At 42.0% G+C, this 18,402-nt stretch overlaps 1 protein-coding gene across 2 annotated transcripts in view; it reads right to left on the bottom strand.

The window, feature by feature from the left end:
* Positions 1–18,402, bottom strand: part of LOC126195406 (probable phospholipid-transporting ATPase IIB) — a 192,053-nt gene that overhangs the window by 80,095 nt on the left and 93,556 nt on the right. For both annotated transcript variants that reach the window (XM_049934000.1, XM_049934001.1), the window contains one exon: positions 5,440–5,601. In XM_049934000.1, the coding sequence (XP_049789957.1) occupies positions 5,440–5,601 (162 nt within the window). The remainder of the gene's footprint in view (positions 1–5,439; positions 5,602–18,402) is intronic.

Genomic DNA, 18,402 nt, shown 5'->3' with positions numbered 1-18,402 from the left:
ATGACTGCTGTCAAAATCCAGGTACTGTTTATGGTTAATGGGCTAGATATGGACATAATTATGGATGGAGCCGTCAGACACATGGAGGTCAATGTCCAGTAATGTGGCATGCTGAGCTGAGGAGGATCAGGTGAAGTGGATGGGGGAGCTGTTGAGGCTGTGCAGAAATGAGAACAGGGTGTCTCGACCAAGGATCCAGCTCAGGAAGATATCATCAATGAATCTGAACCAGACAAGGAATTTGTGGTATTGGAGGACAAGAAGGTTTCTTCTACACAGTCCATAAACAGACTGGCATAGGAGGGTTGGTTGGTTTGGAGAGAAAGGGACCAAAGTATAGGGTCATCAGCCCATTTTTCCTCATTACAACAGGTCTCAGATTAAAAGCAGTCCCCAAAAGTGTCTGGGAAAGTAAAAAAGGCGGAAAACTAACAGATCCACACTGAAAGAGAAAACAAAAGAAGAAAACCAAAAGTGGAAAACATGCAATAAAAGGAAAAAAAGTGGTAGAAGATATTAAAATAATATAGCAGATGGCCTGGGCTGGCTGATCGCAAGAATAGAAAAGGTTGAGCCAGCCACTCTGCAACACACTAAAATCTTCAACCTAAAAGCCAAGACAAGACACGACACACAGCTAGGGAAAAGATGAACAAGGCAAACAAAAAGCAAAGAAAGAGTGAGGCAGAGTTAAAATTGAAGGAAGATGAAGGCCTGGGAGAGGACCAGACACCCACCCTTAGATTGAGTGGCAAAAAACCCGTTCACAAATAGAATGTATAACTAGATCAGCCATTGAGGCACTGTCTCCTAACACCACAGGTAGTGTGGCAGGAAGGTTAATAGTCCACCTCAGGGTGGCTAAAATTGGGCAGTCCAACAAGATATGGACCACAGTCAAGTGGGAATCACAGCGACACTGAGGTGTGTCCTTGCATTCAGCCAAGTATGGCTGACATGGAGCTGGCAAAGAACAACAGAGACCCTGCGAGTGGTTCCAATGGATGACAGCCACAAATTCAGTGTCTCCTTGGCAACACACAGTTTAATTGGTGTACTGAGGGTGTGCCATTCAGTATCCCAGATCCCGAAAACTTTACGGCGTAAGACTGATTGGAGATGTGTGCCCAATGTGCCAATGTCTAGGGTCGGTTTACTGGTAGCCTATTTGGCCAGTCCGTCAGGAAGTTCATTTCCCGGGATCCTGATATGTCCTGGGATCCAGATGAAGGCCACCCAACGGCCACGGTTTTTGAGGGCACAAATAGACTCCTGGATATTCATTACCAGAGGGTGGCAGGGGATGCAGTGGTCAAGAGCTTGCAGGCTGCTTAAGGAGTCACTACAAATGAGGAAGGAGTCATCTGTACATGAGTGGATATGCTGAAGAGTGTGAAAGATGACTAGCGGCTCTGCAGTGAAAACACTGCAGCCAATGGCAAAGAGCAATGTTCAGAATGTCCAACATGAGCATAAGAGAAGCTCACGCAACTGCCGACCATCAAGCCATGAGTGTAGGCTATTTCTGAGCCCTGGAACTTGCCGAGAATAGAGAAAATTTGGTGGTAGAGGGCCTCAGTATGAACTGAGTGTTTTGGGCATTGCAATTCGCCCTGATGAAGTTGTGGCCAAAGCGTGGACCTTGGAGGTGACATGAGTGGCCCCGGAGGAACAGTGGTAGAGGACACACCCGAGGTCACTGAGAAGGGACCAGACAAGGACTGCAATTGTAAACCCTAATATAGGCTGCTACTGCAAGAGATGGATCACCTTGTTACGGACAAGCACTTGTCACCTGATCCACAATGGAGGAACACCAGCTCCCATGAGAAGGCTGTTCACTGGCTTATTGGGAAAGTTCCCGTCGCACGTTAAACTCCACAGTGGGCCTAGGAGGGAATGGGAAGGACAGAGAGGGTGACAGGACATATGTTACAACATTATGAAATAACTTTTATGATGCCAGAAAAATCTGTGGTAGGCAAAAACTGTGAATATATCCCATAAATAATTGATGATGTAGGGTGTCAGCTCTACTCTGAGATGGAGATATTGGCATATGAGAGGAAGTTGCAGAAGGCAGCATAGAAACCAGTCAAAAAAAAAAAAAAAAAGGTGGGGGGGGGGGGGGAAGTTCAAACAGTTTCATAATGGCCACTTCTCTCAATGGGTATCTTGTTTCAACTTAAGTCTTTCAGTGGTCTATCGAATTCTCAAACCAGTTATGTTCTTATCCATTTCCTCTTCCCTTTCTAAAATACAGTCTTCAATTTTCCTTGCTTTATATGGCCCCACTATACAGGGTGGTCCATTGATCGTGACCGGGCCAAATATCTCACAAAATAAGTGTCAAATGAAAAAACTACAAAGAACGAAACTTGTCTAGCTTGAAGGGGGAAACCAGATGTCACTATGGTTGGTGCACTAGATGGTACTGCCATAGGTCAAATGGATATCAACTGTGTTTTTTTTAAATAGGAACCTACATTTTTTATTACATATTCGTGTAGTATGTAAAGAAATATGAATGTTTTAGTTGGACCACTTTTTTCACTTTCTTATAGATGACACTGTAATAGTCACAAACATATGGCTCACAATTTTAGACAAACTGTTGGTAACACGAAGTTTTTTAAATTAAAATACAGAGTGCAGGTACGTTTGAACTTTTATTTCAGTTGTTCCAATGTGATACATGTACCTTTGTTAACTTATCATTTCTGAGAATGCATGCTGTTACAGCATGATTACCTGTGAATACCACATTAATGCAATAAATGCTCAAAATGTCCGTCAACCTCAATGCACTTGGCAATACGTGTAACAACATTCCTCTCAACAGAGGGTAGCCCGCCTTCTGTAATGTTCACACATGCATTGACAATGTGCTGACGCATGTTGTCAGGCGTTGTTGGTGGATCACGATAGCAAATATCCTTCAACTTCCCCCACAGAAAGAAATCCGGGGACGTCAGATCCGGTGAACGTGCTTCAACGACCAATCCACCTATCATGAAATATGCTATTCAATACCGCTTCAACCGCACGCGAGCTATGTGCTGGACATCCATCATGATGAAAGTACATCGCCATTCTGTCATGCAGCGAAACATCTTGTAGTAACATTGGTAGAACATTATGGAGGAAATCAGCATACATCGCACCATTTAGATTGCCATCGATAAAATGGGGGCCAATTATCCTTCCTCCCACAATGCCGCACCATACATTAACACACCAAGGTCGCTGATGATCCACTTGTCACAGCTATTGTGGATTTTCTGTTGCCCAATAGTGCATACTATGCTGGTTTCCGTTACCACTGTTGGTGAATGGCGCTTCGCCGCTAAATAGAATGCATGCAAAAAATCTGCCATAGTCCTGTAATTTCTGGTGTGCCCAATGGCAGAACTGTACACGATGTTCAAAGTCATCGCCATGCAATTCCTGGTGCACAGAAATATGGTACGGGTGCAATCGATGTTGATGTAGCATTCTCAACACCTACGTTTTTGAGATTCCCGATTCTCAAGCAATTTGTCTGCTACTGATGTGCGGATTAGCCGTGACAGCAGCTAAAACACCTACTTGGGCATCATCATTTGTTGCAGATCATGGTTGACTTTCACTTGTGGCTGAACACTTCCTGTTTCCTTAAATAACGTAACTATCCAACGAACTGTCTGGACACTTGGATGATGTCGTCCAGGATACCAAGCAGCATACATAGCACATGCCCGTTGGACATTTTGATCACAATAGCCATACATCAACACAATATCAACCTTTTCCGCAATTGGTAAATGGTCCATTTTAACACGGGTGATGTACCACGAAGCAAATACCGTCCGCACTGGCAGAATGTTACGTGATACCACGTACTTGTACATTTGTGACTATTACAGTGCCATCTATCCCAAAGCGAAAAAAATGGTCCAACTAAAACATTCATATTTCTTTACGTACTACACGAATATGTAATAAAAAATGGGGGTTCCTATTTTTAAAAACGCAGTTGATATCCGTTTGACCTATGGCAGCGCCATCTAGCGGGCCAACCATAGCGCCATCTGGTTTCCCCCTTCAAGCTAGACGAGTTTCGTTCTTTGTAGTTTTTTCGTTTGACGCTTATTTCGTGAGATATTTGGCCTGGTCGCTATCAATGGACCACCCTGTATATTTCTTCCATCTTTCAGTCTTCCCTTATTTGCTTAGTACACACTTGCTATCTCAACACTTGAAATTTATACAGTAGCTTCTCTTTCCTCCAGAAGTTACTTTAATGTTCTTTTACACAACATTTACCTTCGCTATTACTACTCATACTTCTACCTGTACAGCTTTCTATTCACTTCTACCCATTTCTGCTTTGCCACTTTGCTTTGAAGTCAATCTCATTTTTTATGCATCTGTATTCCTTGTTCCCTGCTTCATTTGCTGCATTTCTATGTTCTTCTTTCATCGATTAAATTTAATCTCAAGTGTTATCAAAGGACTTCCACTGAGATTTGTCTTTTCAATGTATTTTTGTTGGGATGATTTCACTATTTTATCTCAAGAAGTTATCCATTATTGTTCGGTTGTGTGCAAGGCTAACTGTGGTGTCACCGCCAGACACCACACTTGCTAGGTGGTAGCTTAAATCGGCCGCGGTCCATTAGTACATGTCGGACCCGCGTGTCGCCACTGTGTGATCGCAGACCGAGCGCCACCACAAGGCAGGTCTCGAGAGACTGACTAGCACTCGCCCCAGTTGTACGACGACGTTGCTAGCGACTACACTGACGAAGCCTTTCTCTCATTTGCCGAGAGACAGTTAGAATAGCCTTCAGCTAAGTCCATGGCTACGACCTAGCAAGGCGCCATTTGTACCATTGCATGTATCTCAAGATAGTCTCACTTGTATCATCCAGAATGCTGTATACCAAAAGACAATATAAAAGTTAAGTGTTCTAGTAGCTACGTTCTTTTCTTTATCACATTCATTATGAATCCTGTTCCAGACTTAACGCCAGACGGCGTGAGTTGACGCGTGCCCTTTCGGCTACTTCACTGTGGACTGGCTGCCTTAACAGTCCACTACACTAACATTACAAGGATACATTAGAGAGTAACTGGACAGTTGGCCCTGTAACTAGTGAAATGCCATTGCCCCTTCAGAAACTATACATTAGTCTGGTCTCTTTACACAGACACCTTTTGACATAGTTACACCAATGGTTCAGCTACCTCTATTGCTGAGGTATGCATGCCACCCTACAACAGCAAAGTCCATGGTGTGTGCATGTGTGTTATACTGAACAGTCGTTAAGTCATATTCATTAGCACAAATTTGCTGATAATTCCTATTACAAGGCCTTTATAGTTGATAAGATAAATAGAAGCAAACTGCTTTATCAACACTTAACATAAAACTGTTCTACATTTTGAATTTCTTACCTTAACTATTACACCCATCCGTTTGGTTTCTGATGTGAATGGGAAGATTTGCAAAATAGAGTACGAAAAGATGTGACCACTTGGTGTTCTTAGCTGCATGCTTACAAGATCTCTACGAACAAGAGCCAGTCCCACTTGCTCAGTCCATCGCACCAATGCAACCTAACAGAGATCATACACAAACTGAGAATATCATATGTTATATGAATAACACACCGGCAAACATGAAAAAAATATAAAATTCCAAAAATTTCAATGAGCAAGAATTGTGTGTGTAAGGAAGTGATAAGATAAACAGTTTTGTAATCTTATTATTGATAACTCTTTAATAATGCACACTAGATTTAACAATCACAGATGAGTTAATACTCAATTTCACAGTACAACTAAGCTAACTCCTGTAACTCTACATGTTCCACCCCAGCCAAGAAATGAAAAATACTTTTTTTCCATATACTATAAGCTTACTGTCACTAAAATCTGCATTAACGCATATTTCAAGAAGCATTCTATTCTAGTTTAGTGAAATATTAGAGCAGTGTACCGTGCCAGGACCAGAGCCTATTTTTCCAATGAAGTGGAAGGTACAAACATCTGAGTGAAGTTATGAAGTAGAAACAGTAGCCCAGTCACTGTTTCATAGCAACAAATTTGGGTTATCTGTCATCAATTCGGACACAACACACAGTGTAAACCTATCCCAAATGATTATTTTCATTACATGCCTCCAAATCTGTATCTGTAGGGATCTGAAAATGCAGCATTTATTTTTAACAAAATTTGTGTCTATTTTGTAAATGGTTACAGCATTAAAAAACCGTGGTTCGCCTGGCCTGGGTGATAGCACCTAGTGACGGCCCCTTGCCAGGGATACGGTGAAGACTTCAATGGCAGCAAAGGCGGAGAAGATGGATTTCGGTACGGTGGAGCTGGCGGAAGAGGCACCCTCTTGTCCAAGGCCAAAGTGGACAGTGGGCACGACAGTTCCACACGTTAGTGGCGGCACCCCGATAGCGTCTGTTCCACATGTTAGTGGCGGTTGAATAAGTAATATTCCAGGCTAACAACCTGGTCTTACTTTGGGAATTCAGGGATGACTTCAGATTCCCTACTCTTTACAATTTACAGCTTCAAGTCGCAAAATGGAAAGTTCGCACAATGGATGCTCTACCCCAGGTGGTAACATGATGAGGAATCCACTGTTACATCATGTAATGCAATGGGACCTAGGATTCTGGGAGTCCCAACATTTGTGATGAAGAAGAGATGGCATATATTGAAAAGCCTTCCAAAATTCAGTTCAAGAAGAAGTACTACTTTGGAACATTAAACGTAAATTCTCTTCTGATAACTGGGAAACAAAAGGAATATGAATTATTTTTGCAGAAGAACGATATACAAATTATAGTAGTCCAGGGAACACAATTCTTAGGTGAGAATATAGTTGATACACAACATTATAGAACTTATAAAGGGAAACCAGCAGTGAGAATAATGAAAACCGTGCTGATGTTTGGAACAGAATTTTATGCAGACAAAAGAACCTTAGACAGTGTAACAGAATTTAGATCAAATTCAGTAAGAATATCCATGTTAACAATAAAGTGCAAGACTAAAAGTTACACCCTCATAAACTGTCATGCACCTATAAATGCAGACAACAGAAAAAATCTGGAGAAAGTAAATCAATTCTGGGACCTTTTAGAATCTGAAATTTCTATCATACCTAAAAAGATTGTTAAAATACTTCTTGGTGACTTCAATGTGCAAATTGGGAAGGAAAATAAATTTAGGACTATTGTAGGTGAATATCCAGCACACTCAAGAACAAACGGAAATGGTGAAAGACTGATCAATATGTGTAAAATGTTCCAGTTAAAACTCATGTCCACACATTTCTGCAAACTACCAAGAAAAGCCAAAACTTGGAGACATCCAAATTCAAACCTACGAGAATTTCAACTGAATCATGTAGCCATATCTAAAAGGTATATCACGGAAATTATGAATGTTAAAATAGTCATAAATGGGGAATTCGACTCAGATCATTGTATCTCTAAGATTAAAATAAAAATTCTCCCATCTAAAACAAAAAAAGACGACCAAGAAAGTGATCAGATACAACACCACTACAGCTAATATTACAATAGAAAATATATAAAAATTTAGAGAAGAAACTGAGACAAGTAAAGAAGGTGATTGGCGTGAACTTCAGATGCAAATAACTCAAGCAGCAGACAAAACTTCAGGATTGGCCAAGTATAAAAAGAAGGCAAGGTGGATTGAGGAGTGTGACGAAGCACTAATACACAGAATTCAAAAATGGAGAAAAAGAAGATGTTCGAAAAAAGAGTAAGACCTTGAACAATTCAGTCAACAAAGAAAAGAAACATCAAAAATAATCTGGAAAATCAAAAGAAACTTTGAAAATTCTCAGCTTATTGAAATAGAAGAAAATTTCACCAAAAATAATACTAGAAATTTTTACCAAACTTTTAAACACATATTTAAAGGATATCAGGTGCCAAGTATTTGTTTCAATGATGAAAATGGCAAAATGGTATTAAATAACAAGGAAAATTGTGAAATTTTAGCAAAATTTTTTGAACAGCTGTTAAACTGTCCAGTTCCAACAGATAAATTAGAATTTCCAGTGGCACCTCAAAACCCAGAGGAAGATTTCCCACCAACAGAGATAGAAATTCATGAAGCCATCAAAACACTCAAAAACAATAAAGCAAGTGGTGAAGACTCCATTACAGCAGAATTACTGCAGTGGTCAGAACCAAGGATCTACAACTGCTTCTTGAGAACATTTGGAAAACTGAAGAGATTCCAGCTGAATGGAAAACAGCACTAACCCACCCAACACAAGAAAAGGGAGACAAACAAAATGTCAATAATTACAGAGGAGTGTCACATCTGCCAGTGGCATACAAAATATTATCAAAAATTCTCCTGAATGGAGTGGTAGATACTTTAGACAAACTGGGAGAATATCAGGGTGGTTTTCGAAAGAAAAGATCCTGTGCAGAACAAATTTTTAACTTAAAAACAATAATTCACCATAGAATATTAACCAGAGAACCAATAATAGTATCATTTATTGATTTCAAGAAAGCATTTGATTGCATAGACAGAGAAACAATAGATAAGGTCATTAGAGAATTTGGTGTTAAATCAAAATTAGCAAATATAATTCATGAAACACTAACAGGTACAACATCTAAAAGTCAAATTTACGGGAGAAGTATCCCAGCCATTTGAAATAAAAACTGGTGTTAGACAAGGTGATGGTTTATCACCTTTAAACTGTTTAACTGTGTTCTAGAAAAAATTCTAAGGATATGGAATTCGGAGCAAAAAAAATCACAAAATTGAACCAATAACTGTGGGAAGGAAAACAAATGGAATTAAGGTAAACTGCTTGGCTTTTGCGGATGATTTTGCAATACTTTCAGAAAACCTGACAGAAGCAGTTATTCAGATAAATCACCTGGGGGGTGGGGGAAACAGAACTGGTCTCAAAATTTCAGCTCAAAAAACAAAATTCATGACAAATATAAAAAAAATGCGCCAAAATTCATAGAAACACAAATAGGTAAAATAGAGCGAGTAAATAAATATCTTGGAGAGACTACACAACAGAACTGACTAGAAAAAATCTGCAATAGATGTAAGAATTAACAAAATGGAAAGAGCATATGGTTTGACCAAAAATATTTCCAACAAGAAATGTGTATCTAGAAAAATAAAACTAAAAAACTACACCACAGTGGTATGAGCAGAATGTTTATATGGATCTGAATGCCTAACGATGAACTATAAGATGGACAGACTAGAAGTACTGGAAAAAAGGATTATTAGAAAAATAATGGGTGCGATAAAAACTGCAGGTGGTTGGAAAATAAGAAGTAATGAGGAGATCTACAAAAATGGAAATAAAATATCTGAAGTAATGGCCAAACAAGATTCACCTTTTTCACACACCTCTACCGAATGGATGGAAATAGACTAATAAAACAAATACTTCTATAGTTCTGGAAGAAGAAGAAATTGACAATAGCATGGATTACAGAAGTAAGAAAAGATCTAGGAAGAAACAACATCAAAGAATCAGAATTAGCAGAAAGAAACTATTTTAAAAATAAAATACTAAATTTGGAAGGTTTTCAAAGCAGAAGAAATAAAAAATCGGGAACGACATTGACAGAAGAAGGGAAGAGACTTCATGGGGAGAAAATGATGGAATACTGGAAAAATAGTAAACAACAACAAAGGAAGAAGAGGAACTGAAGCTGTTAACACGATCCCAGTTGGTCAATACAATTGTATAATAATAATAATAATAATAATAATAATAATAATAGGGAACAAATGGTTTCCTCCTCCGTAATAAGAGCTTTTTGAACGGAATATTTTATTCTGCAAAAACTAGCAGTTGTTCGTTCTGAAGCAGTATGTGCTTGTTTCTTTTCCTCGACATTATTTAAGCTGTCAGAAAATGATTGTTTCTGTTGAGAAGCAGCAGTATTTTCTCGCCAGACAGTGGACTGCTACTCTGATTTAAGATGATTCCTGACATTTTTCTTTTTCCCACCCAGTTTGATAATTACAAAATCTGCACAACACTTGTCTCAAATCTATTGCATGTAAGCACAGATAACATATTGCAGATCCCATTTACAGACCATGCGAGCCCTACTTGACGATGCCACAGACAGAATAACAAGGTGCTTGGTGTGGAAGTAGGACAGAAAATAACTATTTGCACTTTATATGAAGAAACTCAGCATGGTATCTACAGTGCAGACACTACAAGTGTAGCAGGAGGCAGCGAGCGCAAGGAAACCTCGAACACCTGATAGGTGAAGAGCGCTGTGAGGGTAACAAGTCCCCATCTCCCTTTCACAGGTCAGTCAGCCTACACCCATGTTCTGTTTTTCTGGGAAAGGAGAACTGACAAATGGATTACCTATCCCTTCTGGTACTGAGAAAGTCGTACTCAAAGCATGTGAAGCACCAGGATTACACGCTTTGCTCATTTCAACATAAGAAAAGGAAATAATGATAGACACACAACACAAAGTAGAGTAGAGTGCAGAAACCATTTGGTAACAATTACTGTGCAATTGTGTGCTGCTGTTGGCAACATTGTAAACAAAGTAGTTCAGGCACAACCTCTACCAGTCCGTAATTCAACTATAGTTCAAAACACCCCAATACTGCCACGCTATAGTGTCTGCAATTTTGCATCATACCAACTTTACCTAACAGACAAAAGTACTTCTGTTTTTGTTTTCATTTTGTTTTATGATGTTAAGTCCCAAGGCTGAATTCAGCTTTGCCACACACAGCATGTCTTACAAGGGCCGCAAAACCACCTGTTGTTTGATGAGGGACTGGAGTAAAACTTATGAATGCACTGATATGTCGTCACATTCATACACAGATGTGCTCTTTTATTTTGCAAATTCATTTTTAAGCACATTCATTTTACAAACTGTTCTGCCACAGATGATGCGCAATACTAGTAAGGGAAACTGGTTACTTTTTCAACATTTACCTGCAGAAAATAAAGTTACTTCTAACTATCTCTGACAAAATAGTTCATCTGCACACAATTCACAATGAAATAGTGAATATTACAAAATTTGTATTTATCACAAATGCAAATCTTTCAGGTTCCTACTAATCTGATATTTTACTGTATCCTTCTAAAAAGTTCATCAATAATTTACAATCAATATAAGCATAATGATGGCAATGTGTACTGCAGGAAACGGAAACTTTCGTAAGTGTTAATTGGTCACCTAGTGGAAAGTGTTCATCATTTGTTCAAATAATATTTATGTAAATGTAACACCTAAGGTGTTGTGCCTGCTCGAAGAAATATTCTCTCAGATAAACAAATATTATGGCAGTAGTTGCATGAACCACATGTTTTTATTCATTGGTGGGAAAGTTTAAAGGTACCTGCAAAACTGTAACCAGTGATCAATACTTTTGGCATCTGGAAGCAGTATCAACCTCTGTAGTGCAAATCTGTATTATTAATTTAACCAAGAAGGCCAATGACTTGCAATTGAACAAATTGCTGAAAAACATTGGGTAAGTGTTGGTGTAATACCGGGTGATCAAAAAGTCAGTATAAATGTGAAAACTTAATAAACCATGGAATAATGTAGATAGAGCGGTAAAAATTGACACACATGCTTGGAATGACATGTGGTTTTTTTTTTTTTTAAAAAAAAAAAAAGTTCACAAAATGTCCTACAGATGGCGCTGGAGAGCAAAACGTCAGTGACTGCGCATGACAATCATGTATAAAAGGAGCTGAAAGGAGCTGTAATGAGAGAGAGAATCAGATGCGCCATCAGTCGCAGCATGTTGACGTTACCCGAAAAGGCACTTTTAGTGAAGCTGTATTATCAGAATGGGGAATGTGCTAGTTCAGCGTTATGATCCTTTCACCACAGGAAGGGGATTCGAATGTGTAAAGGTCCGTTGACAAATGCAGCTGTGGCGAGAATGATTTTGAAGTTCGAAGCCACGGGTTGTTTACACGATAGACCCCGTAGTGGCCAACTGAGCACAGGGCGTAAAGCTGCTGACACAGTTCAGGAAGAAATGGGAGACTGTAGCGGGTTCGTCTATGCATGGGGAAGTCAGCGCTTGTGCAGTCGCACGTCGCACTGGCATTCCATACACTACTGTTTGGTTGGCACTAAGGCGTACCCCCCAATGCTATCTGAACAAAATCCATCGGCATCATGAACTGTTACCTGGCGATTTAGTGAAGCGGAGGACATTTGCGGTGTGGGCGTTTCAAAAGATGGCGGAAGATGACGATTGGTTGAGTAACGTGTTGTGGACCAACGAAGCTCATTTCACGCTCCGAGGGTCTGTCAACGCTCACAACTGCAGAATTTGGGCTACCGAAAATCTGTTATTGAGCCTTTTTTCTTCGAGGAAATGCGTGATTCTGGTTTTGTAGCTGCTACTGTGACAGGTGAGAGGTACGCCAATATGTTACAGAATTGCATCATCCCCACCCTGGCTGATAAACACCTGCTGGAATGTACGATGTTTATGCAGGATGGCGTTCCACCCCATATTGCTAGACGCATGAAAGATCTCTTGCGCACGTCGTTTGGTGATGATCGTGTGCTCAGCCGCCACTTTCATCATGCTTGACTTCTCAGGTCCCCAGACCTCAGTCTGTGCGATTATTGGCTTTGGGGTTACCTGAAATTGCAAGTGTATCGTGATCGATCGACATCTCTAGGGATGCTGAAAGACAACATCCGACACCAATGCCTCACCATAACTCCGGACATGCTTTACAGTGCTGTTCACAAAATTATTCCTCGACTACAGCTATTGTTGAGGAATGATGGTGGACATATTGAGCATTTCCTGTAAAGATCATCATCTTTGCTTTGTCTTATTTTGTTATGCTAATTATTGCTATTCTGATCAGATGAAGCGCCATCTGTTGGACATTTTCTGAAATTTTGTATTTTTTTGGTTCTAATAAAACCCCATGTCATTCCAAGCATGTGTGGCAATTTGTATCTCTCTATCTAGATTATTCCATGATTTATTCAGTTTTCAAATTTATACTGACTTTTTGATCACCCAGTACATTCCATCATTTAAAACAAACTACTATAACACTTGCACAAAGTGGGTTCCCTGCGAGCTTACCATTCGTCACAAGGAATAGAGATTTTGCATTTGCACTGAACTCAAAAACTGTTTCAATAGCGAAGGTGATGCATTTTCTGAGAGGGTTTTAAAGTATAATGAGACTTGGCTACATCATTTTCAGGCAGTGTCTAAGCATCAAAGCATGCTGTGGAAACAACCTGCATAACCTGTCCATGAGACTTCAAAACAAAACCGTCAGAGGGGAATGTCAAGTTAACCACCTTTCCAGGGTCCATAGTCTGCTTTTCTGTGATTTTTTGGAGGAGGAACATTACCAACAGTCTATATTGTTCAGGTATGTTAAACCTGTGCTGAAGAGAAAATGTCTGGGATAGTAGATAAAGAGCATGCACTTTCTTTATTTCAATGCTGAAGCTCATATGGCATAACTGACACAGGAAACTACCGATAAAGAAGGTTCAGAGTTTCTATCTCATCTTCCTTACAGCCCTGTCCTTGGCCCTTCAGGTTGTTATCTGTTTCATCCAATGACAGAGGCTCTGCATGACAGCAAATCCAATGATAACACAGAGGTGAAGGAAAAAGTACAAAACTGGCTTCATGATCCACATAAAGATCTCTTCACTAAGGGGATAAGAAGAGTCATAAGAAGATGGGACAAAAGCATACAACAAAATATACAGCACTAGTTGTTTTTTGTTTTGTTTTCCTTCAGGGCACAAAAACAACTAACACCATATGCACACGTGTCCGAACCGTAGAACACGAAGACAAAAAAGGAGTTAAAAGCGACTACATTTTAAACCCAGTTGACAGAAGGAAAAACAGCTAAAAACAGGGGCTTTCTGTTGGAGAAAGGCATAAAATACACTGTAAAGACAGCGGAGTTCCTGAACCAAAGATTAGATGTCCTTGACCTGAATGCATATTGTGAGGAGCTAAATATATCATTAGAGTCAAAATATGGAGGTCAGCTACTGTTTCATTGTCCACCTTCTCCGTTACGTGAGTCCAGTGAAAGCTGTCATTTAGCTTATTGCTCATTAGTGCAGTAGTTCTTCTGCCTTACTGACGTTCTCCATGACATTTTCATCTGAGTGAGGACTGACAAAATGCACAGTTAGAATGTCAGGTGGAATTAATATTCTTGCAAAATTGAAACACAGTCGCAGCCCGCACGTCGTTCGCTAAAACAGCTGATATCTCAGATGCCAAATGTAAATTAGAATGTTAAGTGGTTGAAAAAAGGGCAGTCCATAATGAAATGGCGAACTGTCAGAGGCTGATGGCAACGGGTACAAAATGGTGGAGGATTACCACATAAAGAATGGTGGTGGCGAAAAAGACTGTGCCCAATACACAACCTAGCACAATGATCTCCTTGCAGCAAGAGGGCTGAGAGGTTGGTTGGTTTAAAAGAGGGGGGAAGGGACCAAACTACAAGATCGTCAGTCCCTTGTTCCAAAGGAAACAATGACACAAGGGTGAGAACAAGACAATGAGACTTGCAACACAAAACAGAATGAAAGGAAAAACCACAAAAATGACTGAAGGGCAACAAACAATTAAATGGACAGAAGGGGACAAGAAAACCACAAAGACACAAGAAACAGGCAGAAGAGGTTAAAACGAAAAAGCTGGTTACCATGTCTGGCTGATCATGAGGATAAAAAGGAAAAGCCAGCCACTCCGCAACACATTGAAACCTCCACCCTGAAAGCACTAGGGTGGAAGACACACAGGGACAAAGGACATGTGCTAAAACTTAGAGCAAATGATAAAACTCACCCTCACAAATAAAACATAAAACTAAAGCTGCTGTTGAGGTTTTGTCACCCAACACCGAAGGTAGGGTGCTGGGAAAGTTAAGTCTGCCGCAGAGTGGCTAAAAGTGGACAGCGCAGCAAGAGATGGACAACCGTCATTCATGGGCCACAGCGACACCGAGGAGGGTCCACACGACGGAGGAGGTAACCATGCGTCAGCCACATATGGCCAATGTGGAGCCGACAGAGAACCACAGAGTCTCTGCAAGAGACACGCACAGAGGTCTTCCACATACTTTTTGTTTCCTTAATGGCACACAGCTTGTTGTGAGGTTATGCCATTCCGTCTCCCAAAGCTGCAAAACCTTGCGGTGTAATACTGAACGCACGTCAGTTTCAGAGAAGCCAATCTCCATACGCGATTTCCGCGTAGCCTGTTTGGCCAGCTTGTCGGCAAGTCTGTTGCCTGGGATTCCGATGTAACCTGGGGTCCAGACAAACACCACTGAACGACTGGACCATTCCAGGGCACAGATGGACTCCTCGATGGTCGCTACCAAAGAATAAAGAGGGTAGCACTGGCCGATAGCTTGTAGGCTCCTCAAGGAGTCAGTACACAGGAGAAATTACTCACCTGGGCATGAACAGATGTGCTCAACAGCACGAGACATGGCCGCCAGATCTGCAGTGAAAACACTACAGCCATCTGGCAAGGAGTACTGTTCTGTGTGTCCTCCATGAACATAGGCAAAGTCAACATGACCATCAGCCATCTGTGTAAAAGCACTTCATGGCCCCGGTAACTGTTGACAATCGAGAGGAAGTGACATCTGAGAGTCTCATGGTTAACTGAGTCCCTAGGGCCATGTGAAAAGTCCAGGCGAAGCCGCGGCCTATGTGAACACCATGGAGGTGTTTGTGAATGAACCTCAAGTATAGGTGGTAAAGGCAAAGACTCCAATTTGGGGAGAAGGGATCACACACGAACTGCAATTATAAGCCCTGACCTGGGCCGCCGATGCGGGAGATGAACCGCCATGGGCGGGAAAAGGAGATGGTAATTCAGATGCGCAGGAGAACTATGAATGCGTGTGACATAACTGGAGAGCAATTGCGCACTCCTAAACTGCAATGGAGGGACTCCGGCCTCCACCAGGACACTGTTCACCGGACTCGTCCTACAACCTACTGTCGCTAAGCGAATGGGATAGTGGTGCACTGGGTTGAGTAAATGCAATGGTGAGGGTGCCGCTGAACCATAAACCAGACTCCCATAGTCAAGGTGGGATTGAACAAGGGCTCTGTAGAGCTGCAGCAGCATAGTGCGATCTGCACCCCAGTTGGTGTTTCTCAGGCAGCAGAGGGCATTGGTGTTCTGCCAGCACTTTCGCTTAAGCTGACAGAGGTGAGGAGGCCAAGTCAATTGGGTGTCAAAAACCAGTTCAAAGAATCGGTATGTCTTCACTACAGTGAGTGGATAGTCATTAAGGTAAAGTTCTGGTTCTGGATGAATGGTACGACGCCGACAGAAGTGCATAACACCCGACTTTGCAGCCAAAAACTGGAAACCGTGGGCTAGAGCCCATGACTGCGCCTTGTGGATGGCTCCCTGTAGGTGCCGCTCAGCAACACCAGTACTGGTGGGGCAGTATGAAATGCAGAAGTTGTCGGCATACAGAGAAGGTGAGACGGACGGCCCTACAGCTGCTGCTGGACCATTAATGGCCACTAAAACTATAGAGACACTCAATACAGAGCTCTGCTGGACCCTATTCTCCTGGATATAGGGGGAACTATGGGAGGCACCAACTTGGACACAGAAAGTACAAAGCGAAAGGAAATTTTGGATAAAAATCAGGAGCGAGCCTCAGAGACCCCAACTGTATAAAGTGGCAAGGATATGATGTTGCCAGGTCGTGTCATACGCCTTTCGTAAATCAAAAAAGAGGGCAACCAGGTGTTGGCTTCTGGAAAAGGCTTTTCGGATGGCAGACTCGAGGGACAAAGGATTATCAGTGGTAGAGCGACCCTGGCAGAAGCCGCCCTAACACGGAGCCAGTAGGCCATGTGACTCCAGGACCCATCCCAACCGCCGACACATCATACGTTCCAGCAGCTTACAAAGAATGTTGGTAAGGCTGATGGGCCGATAGCTATCCACATCAAGCAGGTTTTTACGAGTTTAAACATCGGAATGGTGGTGCTCTCCCGCCTTGGTGATGGAAAGACGCAACCGCACCACATCCGCTTGAAGATGATGATGAGATGTCACCTATAGTCAGATGAGAGATGTTTAATCAACTGACTATGGCAGAGGTCGAATTGAGACAGTCTCTGCCTCGGCCAGTAGGGACGGTGCCACCCCACAAGGGGTTATAGGCATTAAAATCTCCCACTAGTAGGAAAGGTTTAGGGAATTGATCAGTCAGTGCAGCTAATACATTTCAGGACTGAGTTTAGGACATAAACGCAAACTCTACCTGACACTCGATTGTAGTTTCTACGGTTCCTGCAATATCCCTTATAGCCGTGGAGGGTAGGTGTCTGCATTGCTGGGAACCAGGTTTCTTACAGGGCAATGCAGAAAGCAGGTGTAAAGCTTAACAGTTGCCATAGCTCAGCCAAGCGGTGGAAAAAAACGCCACAATTCCACTGGAGCATGACGTCATCACGAGACTGGGAAGAAATGGAACATTCGATGAGGTAATTTACGCCTCAGGGTCACTTGCTGCTACTCACTTATTGCTTGAGCAGTCTATATCCATTGTGTCTGAGGGTCTGGCGAGCTCTATGTCCTCATCAGACACCAGAATCTTCACCCTATCCCCAGATGCAGAACTTGTAGGTAGCGTTGGTGTGGGTGCCACCGCAATTTCCTTGGTCTTAGGGGTCTTCTTTTTGGACTTTTTTCTCTGCTCCTTGGGTTGCTCTGGCTGGGAGGGCTTCACTGATTCAGTCTCCGGGACTGAGGATAAGCATGAAGCCTTACGACCAGCTGCTTTTGGGCACTTCAGCCACTGGTGGATGTCATCTTTCCCACTAGCAGAAACCTGGGAAGGGAGTGACCCAAGGGACCCCTTCGTGGCGAGAGGACCCAAAGAAGACTTGTACTTCTCCAGCTGGGAAGTGAAGACTGGTGTCCTCGATGGTTGGGAGGTGGTGGTGGTGGTGGTGGTGGTGGTGGTGGTGGTGGTGGTTGCGGGAGGGGGGGGGGCGGGGGGGAGTGCTCCTGAGGTAGGTGGTGCAGCAGCAACAGTGGGGGAAGTGCCCCCCCCCATCAAGGGGGTAGGTGTAGCCTTCTGGCTCTGAGAGCCAACAGGAATTCATGGAACTGATGGGGCTACAACTGTTCTCATAGTGGCAGCGTATAAGATGGTCATAGCCACAGGATGTAGCCATTTACATTTTCTCTTAGGCTAAGTGTAGGTCAGTTGAGTGTCTTGTATTCCATGATTTTTCTCTCTTTCTGTAAAATTCTGCAGTCTGCCGAGCAAGGTGAATGATGCTCTCCACAGTTGACACA

The sequence above is a fragment of the Schistocerca nitens genome, chromosome 7 (genome assembly GCF_023898315.1).
Source record: "Schistocerca nitens isolate TAMUIC-IGC-003100 chromosome 7, iqSchNite1.1, whole genome shotgun sequence".
Lineage (NCBI taxonomy): Eukaryota > Metazoa > Arthropoda > Insecta > Orthoptera > Acrididae > Schistocerca > Schistocerca nitens.
Note: the sequence above shows the minus strand (reverse complement) of the source record. Positions and strands in the feature narration are given on the sequence as shown.